This window comes from Ictidomys tridecemlineatus, chromosome 3 (genome assembly GCF_052094955.1).
Source record: "Ictidomys tridecemlineatus isolate mIctTri1 chromosome 3, mIctTri1.hap1, whole genome shotgun sequence".
In the NCBI taxonomy this organism is placed as follows: domain Eukaryota; kingdom Metazoa; phylum Chordata; class Mammalia; order Rodentia; family Sciuridae; genus Ictidomys; species Ictidomys tridecemlineatus.
In genome coordinates, this window is record NC_135479.1 from 81,432,443 (window position 1) to 81,448,070 (window position 15,628).

Below are 15,628 nucleotides of genomic sequence, written 5' to 3' on the forward strand. Positions count from 1 at the left end.
TCTGTGTTCCATCAATGGGGCACTTAATAATGACACATCACCCATTCATTCAATATCATAAAATCATTAAAGAAAATAAGTAAAACAGAGAAATGGAAAGATGTCATGATATATTGTTACTAGGTGGGAGAAAACACTGCTGAACAGACATATCATAAAATCTTTTTTTTTTAGGAAAGAACAAGAGGACCCTGAAGAAGTTATACCAAACTATAAACTATGACTGCTTATAGGTATAAAACTACAAAGTTGTTACTTTTTAACAATTTTCTGTAATATTTGAACTTCCCCAATAAGCATTATTGCACTGTTACGTAGAAAAAAATTTTAAAAAGTCTATATTAAAGTGAGGCAAATTTAAACAACCAGCAGCAAATATCAAAACACATAATCACCTTATAATTCTTAAAAACTGCTATAATAGGTATTCTTACTTATTTTTTTAATATTTATTTTTTAGCTGTAGTTGAACACAATATTTTTATTTAATTTATTTATGTTTATGTGGTGCTGAGGATCAAACCCAGGGCCTCTCATGTGCGAGGCAAGCGCTCTACCGCTGAGCCACAACCCCAGCCCCTCTTACTTATTTTTAATAGTAAAATTTTTTTTTCCTCAACTAATATCCCACTCAAAAGCCTATACAGAAAGCTGATCAGAGAAACTCAAGTTGGTTGGTTGGTTGGTGGGTGGGTGGAAGGGTGGGAAACCACACTTAGTCTCCCACTCTTTGACTTAAAGGAAAACATACATTTGAGGAACCAAGGTAGTCAGAGGAAATGTGAAGAATTCAGCAATAAGTGAGCCAGTCAAGAGATTCTTAAGTATTTGGGTTTTAGCCCCTGATGTTAAGCAGCCTCACCACAGACACATGGGTGGGTTGTCTGCCACACTTTTTTTTTTTTTTTTTTGGTGGTATTAGGGATTGAACCCATGGGTACTTAACCACTGAGCCACATCCTCAGTCCTTTGTTAAAAGTATTTTACTTAGAGAAAGGGTCTCCCTAACTTGCTGAGACTAGCTTTGAACTAGTAATCCTTCTGCCTCAGCCTCCTGGGCCACTGGGATCACAGGCATGTGCTTGCCATCCCCTATTTTCACCATGAATAAAAAAATGACACCCATTTTATCAAACACATCTAGAAGACCTAATTCCCAGCCTACCCTAGCCCCAACACATATGATTTCACCATAACAGCAAGGTCATTTTCAGATCCAGCTGTGGGTCTTTTCAAGCTAGATGCAGACCCCATTTGAAAAGTCTGAAAGGATGCAAATGTCTGTTATGTGTTAAATGATGGCTTCCTTCACTGTAAAGGATTTAAGAGATTTTAAAGGAATAGGCTCTAGATTTAAAATATAAACCTAAAAAGATCCAGTACCACCCACTAACCCTTCTGTAGAAATGAAAGCCTACTACTCAAATACAGTCCTTGCCTCTGGGTCCTGGGTGACCCTGTCATAACATCTGCTGACCACTCTCTTACCTTGGACTTTGCATGCCAAGTGAAATGCAGGAAATTTGTCTCACTGGGTACTAATAGGTTGAATGAGAGGGCATAGTGACTAATAAGGTCGTTTCTCACATAATAGAGTTCTGCATCAAGACCTAGAAAAAAATTAAAAGATAACAATTAAATAAATGGACAAAAGATATAAGCAGACATTTTACAATACGATATACAATTGGCCAAATAAGCATATTATAAAAGGGTGATAAACCTCCTTAGTTAGTCATTAAAGAAAAACAAATTAATCCATTATGTCCCATCATCCTATATAAAAACCTATGAAGTTTTATAGGACACTCATAAAGATTGTTCTGTTTAGGTTTTTATAGGTGTCCTATATATATAGGAGGATGGACTATAACAGGTTAAAACGTGAGACCCATTAAGCACCTAAGAGTATAACTAAAATTAAATGTTGGCAAGGGTATAAAACAATTCCAACTCTCATAATTGCTGGGAGTGTAAAAATGTTCAACTGCTTTTAAAAGCTAGTAGTTTCTTATAAAGCCAAACATGTACCTACTCTGTGAACTAGCAATTCCACTCAGATAATTATTCAAAAGAACTAAAAACATTATGTCCACAGAAAGACTTGGGCACAAATATTAACAAATATTTCATTAATAATAGTGAAAACTGGAAACAACACAAATGTCCATCAGCATACACCAATAGACAATCAATTGTTCATACAACAGAATACTACTCAGCAGTGAAAATAAACCAACTGCTAAGACTCTGCAACAAGGAAGAATTTCTTAGAGTGAAAGAAACTAGACACATGAGGATACAAACTATACAATTCTATTTAGATAAGGTTCTGATACAGATGAAACTGATTTATAGTGATAAAACTCAGATCTAAGGAAGCATGAAAAGAGAAAGGGGTGAAAGGGAGACTGGTGAATTACAAAAAGGCATCAAGGAATTTCTTGGAGTGATACCAATGTTTAAAATCTGATTAGAGTACTGGTTACATAGGTGTATACATTTTTTGAAAACTCAAAGAAAAGGACATTTAAAATCTAAATGTAAAGTTTACCTAATATTTTTAAGAGAAGTTAAAAAAAAAGAAAAAAGAAAAAAACTTTTTTTAAGTTTTACCTCTCTACTAAAATGTCAAAAAACTTTAAGACAGCTGGTCAATGGCATATACCTGTCATCCTAGTGAATCAAGAGGCTGAAGCAGAAGGATTCCAAGTTCTAGGACAGTCTGGGAAACTTAGCAGAGGACATGTCTCAAAATAAAAACTAAAAAGGGCCAGAAATGTAGCTCAGCAGTAGAGGGGCCCTGGGTTCAATCCCCAGAATCACAAAAACAAGACAAAGGGGAAAAAACCTTTAAAGTCCTAGAATAGCAGTAAAAAGCTTTAGGGAAAAGATTAACCTTAAATGATCAACAACTTCCAAATTTATACTTCAAATATTTTTCACGGAGAAGGAAGAAACTCTGTTCCTAATAAATAATACTTCTAATGTCATTACTAGTAATAATAGCAAAAACAATGTATGAGTATTTAGGTTTTCTAGAATACAGTTCAAAGTATCAAGAATATCTAGGGATTCTGCAAATTCAACTCCATATAAAGCTAGATGAAAAATAGCTGTTAACAATTAGACAAGATATAAAGAACAAAATACAAGCATGAATCCAAGCCATACATGCTGTCACTTAATAATTTGTGGTTTAGTCCTACTAGGAATTTTCTAAATTCTTATCTCATAAAATGAAACTAAGGAACACAGTCAATCCCTTCCCATTAGTCCTTCTTACATTACCCCTGGTTTCTCCAGTTTTAATTAATCAAATATTTCAACAAAACCCGGGTTCCTAAGCAGAGAACATTCTCCTGGAAGATATCAGAGTGACTTCTCTACAAAATTACAAATGAAGACTGAATAAAGATAGTAAATAATATAGTCAACTAACTTTTTCAGACTTCTAAAGTCTACATGGACCTGAACTTGTGCTGGCACACTTAACACCCTGTCCATCCATCCATGATTCCCCTTCAATGAATCACAGAACCATTCTGTGTTCTGTCATCCCCTGAAAGTATTCTGTTTACCAATCTCCTCACATTACTGAAGTGTAACTTTTTCTAGGCCTTGTGGAACCCAAAGAGCCCATTCTCCCACCTTCCATGGGCATTGCTCTGGATCCCCATGACCACTTTGGATGACTACTGAGCCTTCTTGTCAAAAGTTTTGTTTCCTGTGGGATCATGCTATCCAATTGTGACACCTTCTATCCTTCCTTCCCAATATCTCAGCTACCCTCATTCAATGAGGATTCTAGAACTAATTTGTAAATCAGGGAAGGGATGTGGGCAGTACTAGGAATTGAACCCAGGGTTGTTCTAGCACTAGTAGAGCTCCCCTGGGTTCAACAGAAGGAAGGAAGGATCCAAAACATCTCTAAACCTTTTTGCATTTTTTGAGATAGTCTTACTGAATTGTGTGGTCTGACCTGGCAATTTCGATCCTCGGGCCTTAGCCTTCCAAATTGCTGGGATTACAGGCATGAGGCACCACACCCATCTATAAACTTCTATAAATCCCTATCCTATGACTCATCATGGCAAACTCCCAAATTCCTTGAAACCAACTCATTCCCAACCTGCCCTTCAATGCTCCTTTGATTCCTCAACTCCAACAACCTTCATTCATACCAAAATAACCCATTTTTATGGAATGTAGCAATATGCAAATTACAAACCATTCTATTAGGTTGCAGCAATATGCAAATTACTCTACCTCCAAACTCTTGAACTATATCATCTCAGTATCTAGTAGCTCTTTGATTTCTTTGTTTTCACAGCTTTTCTGAGTTCAGACCACCTAAGGTATCTAAAATCCTCTTATTTCTCCCATTCAATTATACCAATCATTTCCTCACCTCCTTACAACTATTTCAATTATTCAATTACTTTCCAACTACTTCAGTTACTTCTCCACCAGCATGGTCGTCTTTTTCCCCCAGCTTGTCAACATACATACCTCACTCAGAAAACACTCCAATCATAAACCAACTTCCCTACCTCCTGTCATTTTAGGTGCTGTAACTAAATGTTGTATAAGCCGGAATGAAGCCACTGCTACAAATGACTTACAACAAAATGATGCTTCTGTTATCAAGAAATAACATTTATAAGTGGCTGATAAGTTTGAAGCCTGTGATCCAAATCTCCATGAACACCTACTGATCACCAAAACAAATTTAAAATTTGAAATTGACTACTATAGATGGAGATATTAAATTAGAATACAATTATTAAACAGCTGCTATTTTCTGAAAAGTTCTGAAAACATTTGCTTTGAAATGGATATTCTTTATTAGCTAAAATAGTTATTTGTCCTTGGAAAGGGTTTGAAATTCTTAAAGAAACCATCCAAGCTGAAGGCCCATGACTGTAATCCCAGAAACTCAGGAGGATCTCAAATTCAAGGCCAGCCTTGGCAACTTAGCAAGATCCTGTCTCAAAATCAAAACTAAAAAGGGATAGGGATGAAGCTCAGTGGTAGAGCTCCCCTGAGAGAAGAGAAGGAAAAATCCAAATTATACTCAAATTTTCACCTATCAAATTTGAAAACAGACAGTCCTATCATTAAGACGTGTTCTACAATACTGATTCACATAGTAAATAACAGTGCCAGTATAACATGGCAGATGTGCCATTTCACATATGAATTTCCCCAGGCAAGAGGAACTGGAAGAGCAGGTAGAAAACTATAACTTCCAGTGGGAAAGAACCCTCACTCAGTTCAGATACTGCCAAGCAAGAACCCTTTAGCTCTATTTCAAGAATATTAAAAGTGATCATCTGCACCCACAGTTCCCTCCTCAGGTGCACAGTCAGCCTCTCACAGCCCACCTATATGGCAGACCCACAGGCTTACAAAGTTATTTTTATCTACACTGTCTTAGACCATTTAGGTCTGTGATTTCCAGCCCCTTAAATTTTAATAGATTTAACTTTCCTCTGAGGCAGCCTTGGCCACACTAAGTGGTTTGACTGGGCTACCCAAGTTATCTCATAAGGTACCAATTATGTTTCTGTTAGTACTCTGGTTTCAAAATTGCAGAGGTCTTGAGCAGTCTGCCCTTAACCTTATTTTTCCCATAAATCCTGTTATTTTTAGTGAATAAGAAATCTTGAAGATTTTTAAAAAGTACATTTGATATTACAACTGAAATGTTTATGATACGAGCAGGATATTGCAAGCAATTTATGACTACATATAAAGTTTTATAAATATTTATACTCTTTGACCCAGTAACTCTAATACTAAAAATTCCATCCTAAGGAAATGAAAGATAGACACAAATTTTTTATGTCTAATTTTTTAACTAATGTTAAAATTATCATTTGAAAGATAAAATTATAAATTACCAGCAATGGGGCAATGACTAATAGACTACAATACATCCATTATAGAAAATAATGCTCTTCAACATTTTTTCTTTCTTTGGAAAAGGAAATAGATGATACTCTAAGAAATTACATAGCCTTCCAATCAAATGATGGTACCTCTTTTGAAGACAGGTTTTAATGATCAAAAACTGACAAAAAACACTGAAAAAAGACTATGAAGCCATGAATAAGGATGCTACAAGTAAATTTTGATGATTTGGATTTTGCCTAGAATATAACAGTAAAATGAAAAAACACAAGATACAAACTATATGCACCAAATTTTAAAAATATGTAGCACCTAAATGATTAATGTTTATTTCAAGTTTTCAATAACCCCCCAGTGAATTAAAGTTAAATATATATGAATATGCACATTGCATGTGCTCCATTTTTTAAAAAAGAAATACCAAAAATTGTTAATAGTAGTTAATTATAAATTGTAGATTATGAGTGATTTTTTTTATCACATGCTTTTATTCTTTTTCTTAAGTTTTCTATGAAATATAACTAGAAAAAAGTTTACAAGAAAATGTTTAAAGGATTATGCATACAGGTCACAGCAATTCACTAAAACAAAATCCAATTACTGTCTAAAAAAACACATTAAGGCTGTAAGAGAGAAAAAGTCCCTCCTCCAACAACCAAATTCAATTTTTAAAAAATCACATCTATAAAGGCATTATGTTTGGTATATCAAGGTTAACACTAACAATAATTTTAAAAAAAAAAGATTAATGACTAAAATCCCTTTCCTCCAACTTGCTCTTAAAAAATCCAGATATGTAAAAAAGCAAAATCTGAGAAAATACTATGAAATAAAAAGAAAGACCAAAAGAGAACACCAAAATTTGAAAAGAATCTGCATATTCATCATTGGCAAAGGGGCTGACATGAGGAGAAAATTCTTGGATTACCCATTCTCACTATCCAATGAGAATAACATGGAAAACCCCAAAGATGACAAGGAAAGAACAAAGCTATCATTTTCAGGGAAACAGGGAGCAATTGAGGAGTTTCATTACCAACAAATTCTTATAAGGTGTTCAAAAAAAAAAAAAAAAAAGAGTCTCAGAAGGTCTCAAAAAACATACCAATCACATATTCTTTCCCAAAAGAGTTACTGTAAAACATACTGAGACTAATTAAACTTTTGTTTTTAACAGGGAATAGAGATTTTTCTACTAAGAAGTATATTTCATGATGAAAGTATAATAATCATAAATTTTTATTGCTCTAAATCAAAAGGAAAAGCATAGAGGAAAAAAGCAGAACTATAAAGAGAACCTAATGCTAAGTACAATTATGGTAATAGTACAAAACTAGTTTGTACAGGATATATGAATATATATATTCATAATTAATATGGCCATAATTAATACACACACCAAGATGGTATTCTGTAGAAAATTCATCTTCTTTGAAATAAGAGTAAAGCACAATCAATTCCTTTTGTTTTCCCCATTTTTTTATTGGTGCATTACTAGTTATACATAATGGTGGGATTTGTTGTTACAGATTTGTACACAGCATACAATATAACAATATGATTCGGCCAATATCACTCCCCAGCACTTCACCCTTTCTACCTGCTGGTCCTTTTCCTCTAACGATCTCCCTTGATTTTCATGAAATCTCCATCCTTTCCCTTTTTCCTCGCTAGCTTCCACAACAACCAGTTTCTTAAGTCAGAAAATATGTAGGCCCCAATCTGACCACAGCACAATGGGAAGCGGTCAAAGGGGAAACATACCATTTAGATTCTGAAGTACAATCTGACGTGCAATCTACCTCAAAGAGTCACCTATACTCTTTTTTTTTTTTTTTTTAAAGAGAGAGTGAAGAGAGAGGGGGACAGAGAGAGAGAGAGAATTTTAACATTTATTTATTTTTTTCTTAGTTCTCGGCGGACACAACATCTTTGTTGGTATGTGGTGCTGCTGAGGATCGAACCTGGGCCGCACGCATGCTAGGCGAGCGCGCTACCGCTTGAGCCACCTCCCCAGCCCCCACCTATACTCTAATCCTTACAAAAGATTTAAACAAGAGAAAAAATAACCTTGAAAAAATTATTGGAAAGATTATTTCCCAAAAATTGGCATTGCATGGTTGAATAATATATGATACTTTTCTTTTTCTTTATGGTCTTATACATGTTCCAAGTTATCATAAGGAGTATGTTTCATATTATAACCAGGAAATAAAACTAATAAAAATAATTTTAATCAAATTTGTTTTGTGCGTTATATAAAATAGAGAATATCATACTTAATTTGAGTTGAATTTCCTTTCTCTTTCCTTCAATATACACTGAAAAAAATTTAAGACAGTAAGATAAGATCTACATAATCTATTTCTTTCTAATTGTTATGAATTATTAGTCCACCAAATAAGATTAAAGTAATTAAATGCAAAGTGAATGCACGGGTAGTAGACAACAGCAGGAAGTGGTATAGTAGGCATCATAGAAGTAAAATAGTGAAGAATGGTTGTAGAAAGGAAGTGAGTTAAATAATTTATTCAGTAAGGCTTTACTGAGTCAGTTACTCAGCAAGTCAGGAGTAGCATAACTATGAAACCAGGAAATGGAGCCTAGTTCCAGACAGTAAATGTGAAGGAAGGGAGGGGGTGCCAAAATTAAAACAAGAAGTTCCAAGGGCTTAGAAGGGAATCAAGTCTAAAGTGGTCATTCCAATGAGTGCCTTCTATGAGAAAGATTTCTGGGAACTGAGACCAGCAGGGCCCCAGGAGTAACAGCTGAGAGAAAATCAGGGTAGGTTCTGATATCCCTTTGGAATAAAGGGAGGGAAACAATGAAAGTCAATCTGAAGGTAAAGAAACTGAGGATCTATAGAGACCTGATGACTCCTACAATTCCAATAGGTCCAAGGTTATATAACTAAGAATCACAAAAATCAGGAGAAGAGGATACTGAGTCACTATCCTGGAGCAAAACAACCAAAGAAAGGAAGATATAATATATGGTAAAAGCCAGTTCTATGGTGAACAATCAAAAAGGAAACCAAGGGGCTAGTGCTATAGCTCAGTTGGAAGAGTGCTTGCCTTGCATGCACAAGGACCTGGGAGGGAGGGAGGGAGGGAGGGAGGGAGGGAGGAAGGGAGGGAGGGAGGAAGGAAGGATTCCATTTACAATAGGATCCAAAAGAATAAAATACATAGGAATAAATGTAACCAAAGAAATGAAATACTTACACACTGAAAACTACAAACATTATTGAAAAAAACTAAAGAAAGTCTAAGTAAACAACAAGACACCCATACTCATGGCTGGGAAGGCTTAATATTATTAGGATTTAAATATTACTCCAGATAATTTACAGACTCAGTGCAATCTCTATCAAAATTCTAACTGCCTTTTTTGCAAAAGTGGAAAAGAAGATTCTAAAATATGAAATTGTAAAGCAGCACCAAATAGCCAAAACAATCTTTAAAAACAACATAGTTGGAAGACTCATACTTCCTAGTTTCAAAATTCATTACAAAGCTATTTCAATCAAAACAGTGTGGCACTGGCATAATGATAGTCCTGTGGACCAATGGAATACAATTTAGATTCCAAAAAATAAAATTATATATTTCTGGCTAGTAAAATTTTGACAAGGGTGCCAAGGTAATTTAATGCAAAAAGATTAGTCTAACAAACAGTGCTGGAACAACTGGATATCCATATACAAAAAATAATTCAAAATGAATCAATAACCTCAAAATATTAACACCTAAATCCAAAATATTCTTAGATGAAAAAGAGTAAATTTTCATGACCTTAGTTTTGACAATGGAGTCTTACAATGACACCAAAAGCATAAGCGGCAACTTAAAAACAGTAAATAATTGAACTTCATACAAATTTCAAAATTCTGTACAACAAAAACCATTATCAAGAAGGTAAAGACAACTTACAGAATGAAAGAAAATATTATAAATCATATATCTGATAAGCACCAAGTAGCCAGAATATACAAAGAACCTTTAACATTTGTTTTAGTCAGCTTTTTCACTGCTGTGACTAAAAGATCTGACCAGAACAATTTTAGAGGAGGAAATGTTTATTTGCAGGCTCACAATTTCACAAATCTTAGTCTGTAGAAGCCCTGCTCCATTATTTGGGGCTCAAGGGGAGGCTGAACATCATGGTAGGAGAGGGTGATGGAGGGAAACAGCTCACATCATGGTGATCAGAAAGCAGAGAGTCTCCACTCTGGACACAGAATATATATTCCATAGCCACGCCCCAATTCCCACCTCCTCCAGCCACACCCTACTATTTCAGTTACCACTCAGTTAATCCCTATTAGGGGATTAAATCACTGATTGGGTTAAGACTGTTACAACCCGATCATCTCTCCTCTGAACCTTCTTACAGTGTCTCACACATGAGCTTTTGGGGGATACCTCACATCCAAACTATAACAACATTCAACAACAAAAAGACAATTAATTCAATTAAAAAGTGGGCAAAGGACTTGCATGGATATTTCTCAAAAGAAGATATACAAATGACCAAAAAATACATGAAAAGATGGCCAATCTAATTTATCACTGAGAAAATCAAAATCAAAATCAAAATGAGGTACCACTTCATACCCACTAGGATAGCCATAAGCATAAATAGCATATGTTGGTGTGGATGTGGTAAAATTTAGAATCCTTGCACACTGCTGGAAAGAATGCAAAAATGTTTCTGACACTGTGGAAAAGCATTTTGGTGGTTCCTCAAAAGTTAAACTAATTATGACCATATGATCCAAAATTCCATTCTAGGTATATACTCAAATTAAAAAATCGGTATTCAAACCAAGTATATGTATATGCGTATTCACAGCAACATTATTTGTAATAGTCAAAATGTGTTCACAGGCCAAATGATGAATGGATAAACTGTGATATAAATACATTAAGTGAAATATTATTCAGCCATAAAAAGTAATGATGTACTGATACATGCTATAATATGGAAGAACCTCCAACACATTACACTAAGTGAAAACAGCCAGACACGAAAACACACGTTACGTGAATCTATTTATATGAAATATCTAGAATAGATATATCCATAGAGACAGAACACAGATTGCTTGTCACCAGGGATTGGGGCAGAGAAAAATGAGAAGAAATTGCTTCATAGATAATGGGTTTTATTTTGGAGTGACAGAAATGTCTTGAAACTAGATAGAGGTGGTGTGCAATGTCACTAAACTCATCATTTTTAAATGGTTAATTTGTGTTATGTGAATTTTACCTCAACAAATATTACTATTAAAGTTGAGCACTATAGTGCATGGCTATAGTCCCAGCACTTGAGAGGCTAAAAGGAGCACTTGAGTCCAAGAGTTCAAGGCCAGCCTGGGGAATACAGTGAGATGCCATTTAAAAACAAAAAATGTGCGTTGGTCCCTGCATCACAAAGGGGAAGATATCATAATAAAAAATGTTTTCTGGGTCCTGAAAAGGGTTATGAGGAAACCATCACACCAGAAAACTAAGTTTTGGTTAAGTTGAAGAAATACAATGCAAAGAGTCAGAGGAGACCTTAAAGAAGAACAGGAGCTCCAGAAGACAAAAAAACCTGAAAGGACCAGAAGAGAAAGACAAAGCAAAACAGAGCGGGTAAATTGCAGAAAGGGTTCTGCTGGAAGATGTGCAAGGGTGAAAACAGCCATGCACTGAAGAAGTAGCAGGCTGACATTAGAATGCACAGGATATTTTTATTCTTAGGATGAAAAACACTTCAGCTGCTTAATTACATTAACCAGACATGAAGTTCTCACTGCCAATTCCAGGAACGCAAGAATGTTGCTCTCATTAGAATGTATAACATTTGTTCATAATTTCATTTTTAAACAACCCAAATTCCACACTGAAACATTAGTATTCCTGCAAAACTCTCAAGACCTATCAAGAAAAATCCATTTTCCCTATACAGTCCAAAGTCCAAACTTCAATTCAAATCCTGTATTCTTTATGACCTGACCTATCTAACCCACGTGCTAGTAATTCAATGATTCAAACATTTTTTACAGATGATTTTAAAAATCAGCTATGGTTTCCCCAAGGCTGCAATTATAGTTAAATAGTGCCAAATCAGCAAACTGCCCCCCACCTGTGTAAAAGGTCATGTTTATAGTATTTAGCATGTCTATCTTCCCACTGCCTTGCACACCTTACTCACTGGGCTAGGGTCTTATTGCACTTGTACTTACTCAAATGATACCTGAATGTATGATGCATGAATGGCTGGTTGTTGATAAAAACTGACTATATTAAAAAAAATGGACTTTAAAGGAAATGTCAGAAATCAGTTAAGGCAAGAAAAACAAAGAGTGACAGTGTTGAGACAGAACTGAAGTTCAAGGTTCTGACTTCTCTTCCTAGTTTTCTAAGTAGCTGAGTTACCTTTGGTAATCAATTACTTAACCACCTTCTCTAAGCATCAATTTTCTCAATTATAAAACAAAGGAGTTAGAATTCTAAGATGATGTTAATGTCCTCCCCTCCACCACAAAATTCTATTATTCTATGATATCATCCATGGTTTCTAAATGCCAGCCAAAACACAAAATATTCTATGATATCATCCAGTTTCCACATGCCAGTCAAAACTTTAAAAATTCATTTAGGCAAGACAATCTTCTAGGTTCTAAGGATATTGATATAGGAGGCATAATCAGAGGGAAGAAATCATATAATACATATTAAACCATAGAATATACTTTGATGGATGCTAAAAGAAAACAAATAGGGGGCTTTTATTTCAAATGTTTCTAACTTATAGAAACTAATAAGCTGAAATAAATAATCATCAAAATCTAATTAATCAAGCTAAAATCAAATTACCTAAAAAATCAGCTGAGACTTAATATTTAACTAAGTCTTAAAACAGGGAATTACAATGTTAGATTACAGGATAAGAGTATTTTTTTCTCCTCAATTAAAAAACTAAATAAGTCTTCAACCCTCATGGTTGTTCAAGCAATAATCCTGCATATTAAATAATCTGTTCACTAACTTCTCTCTGCCACGTTCAGCATTTTCCTTATATTTCTCCTGCAACATTAAGTGTCTTGATAGAACTGAGTTGACAGTGTATATTTGTACACAGAGAATATAAAGATTAAAGACAGCCTTTAAGAAAAAAAAGATATGCATGATCAACAATATCAACATGCCCCCACTCTTTACCCCCTTTCTTTCAATTGGCCTCCTTTCCAATTAAGATTGGCCTCCACCAAGGAAAGAAGTCAAGCTCACCCTTTTGATACTGAGAAGGGGCTCAGGAATCAGTTGCAAGGAGACATAAAAGCAAACTCCTGACCTTCTGAAGAAAAACTGGCCCATCTTCAGTCTCTGAGCATCTTTCCTAACTTCAGTGACACTTCAGGAAGAAAATATGTGGTTTAAAAAAAAAAAAGATATGTGTGGTCAAAATCAATATCCACTTAAAAATAAATCACTGGCGTGAATTTTAGTTGGCAATGCTCTGAACTACAAGGGTAGAAAAATCCACTTACTAAAGGTCTCCTCTCCTCCATCCTCCCGAGATTCCACCTCAGAACTTTTTAACTTTCACTGTAATTCTGTGATCCCTGAAAATGAAAATGCAAAGCAACCCATTACAAAAGCTGTGCTCAGGTTTTCCTCCACTAGTAGTACCTTTGGAATAAGATATATTGAATCAAGGCAAGAATATAGTCATTAGATTTTTACATGGATAACTCAAATAGATACAGATATCTTCCCCAATCTAAAAATACTACAGCAGATAGTTAAGAATTTTTATAAAGAGCTGGACAATAACATACGGTCAGGGAACAAAATTTCACAACCAAAGAACATATATATCATCTAAAAAAATTTCCTAAAAGTTTCCCCCAAAGTGATTTGTACCACAACTGCAGGGGGATGCATCTTTTAACAGGATGCTTCCCAAACCTTATCCAAGAATAGTAAGTAAAAGAATATATAAAGTCAGGCACAGTGGCACATGCCTACAATCCCAGCTACTGGGGAGACAAAGGCAAGTTCAAGTTCAGCCTAAGCAACTTAGTGAGAACCTGCTTCAAAATACAAAGGGCTGGGCTTGTAGTTCAGTGGAAGAATGACCCCATGTTCAATCCCCAGTGAAGGAAGGAAGGAAGGAAGGAAGAAAGGAAGGAAGGAAGGGAGGGAGGGAGGGAGGGAGGGAGGGAGGGAGGGAGGGAGGAAGGAAGGAAGGAAGGAAGGAAGGAAGGAAAGAAGGAAGGAAGGAAACAAAACCCATAATCTCTAACATTACAATATAAAATATGAGGCATCCCCTGCCAAAGTGCCAGAATTCTCCAACTTGCCATTGGTCCCTGACCTAAAAGAAGAAAATTATTTGATATGTTTATATGTGTGCCACAGCACTGTAACAAAGATGGAACAATTTAATCAGTTTGACATCGTCACCATTCAACTTCTTTCATAACCAAGTCCTAAGGGGAGTACATTCTCTCCTCCAGTCAGTCTCAGCAGCCATTAGTTAGAGTTGGCTGTTATGTCCAAGAACTCAAAGCATAAGGAAGAACCCACAAACTTCACTTCTCTCTGACAGCAAGAGGATGTACTATAAAGTGCTATCTTGGGAATCCAGTTCAAAAGCTACCTGAATTATTTTCTAAGGCTAATCACCCAGCTCTCTGCCAGAAGTTAGTTCCACAAAGATGACATCTTGACCTCAAGTCCCTAAAATAAGCTCTCATACATTCAATAAATAATTGTAAAAGCGAATAAATGTTGTTATTTAAGGCAATCAATCAAATAATTATACCTAAATGACATAACAGCCTATAATTTCATTTTTAATCCAAAAATATGCAAATTTCCACCAATGATTAAAATAGTTTTGAGGATTATGTAGCACTTTCATCTGTGCTAACAGCAACCCTATTGTACACTAAAAAGCAACCCATCTTATACATGAAGAAAATAAAACTTAGAAACATTTGTGATGTGTCCACCCACAGACAACTGAAGGAGATGGAATGAAAACTCAAACATACAGATTTCTAAATCCAATACTTTCCCACATCATGTTATCTATTATATCCCAAAGAATGTTATATGTACATGCAAGCACATATACAAACCTAAACACTTTTTTTAGATTGGACTGGGTTCTCTCCTTCAATAAATAATTTAAGGAGTTAACCAATTTTAAGGAAGATGTAAACAATAAAAATACAATTCCTGGTCATTTCTACTTCTTCATAAGATAAAATAACAAAGACCAGATTTATCCTATCATGTGAAATAACTAAAAACAGACAAAACATATAAAATACTTGTTTAAAACATAGAACAACAGAAAACAGTGATTGATGCCAAAAGAGAGGATCACAAATAGATGAGTTCTACAACTGAGGTACACAGAAGAGTTAAGAAGACAAAGGTGAAAGTCAAGAAAGAAAAGCTAGATTATCAGCACAAATAACTAGAAAAAAGATCTGAAGAGAAATTCACAATCTGCAGAGAGCTGCCCTCCAGTATTTAGCTAAGTACTAATCACAGTAGGCATATAAGAAACTACTCAATAAAGAAAAAGGCAGGGGCAGGGGTTGTGGTCCAGTGGTAGAGCACTCATCTGGCATGTATAAGGCCTTGGGTTCAATCCACAGCACCACATAAAATTAAATAAATAAAAGTATTGTGTCCATCTACAA

At 35.2% G+C, this 15,628-nt stretch overlaps 1 protein-coding gene across 2 annotated transcripts in view; it reads right to left on the reverse strand.

Annotated features, from left to right (window-relative positions):
- Positions 1-15,628, reverse strand: part of Ryk (receptor like tyrosine kinase) — an 88,187-nt gene that overhangs the window by 57,732 nt on the left and 14,827 nt on the right. For both annotated transcript variants that reach the window (XM_078043342.1, XM_078043341.1), the window contains exon 2: positions 1,489-1,610. In XM_078043342.1, the coding sequence (XP_077899468.1) occupies positions 1,489-1,610 (122 nt within the window). The remainder of the gene's footprint in view (positions 1-1,488; positions 1,611-15,628) is intronic.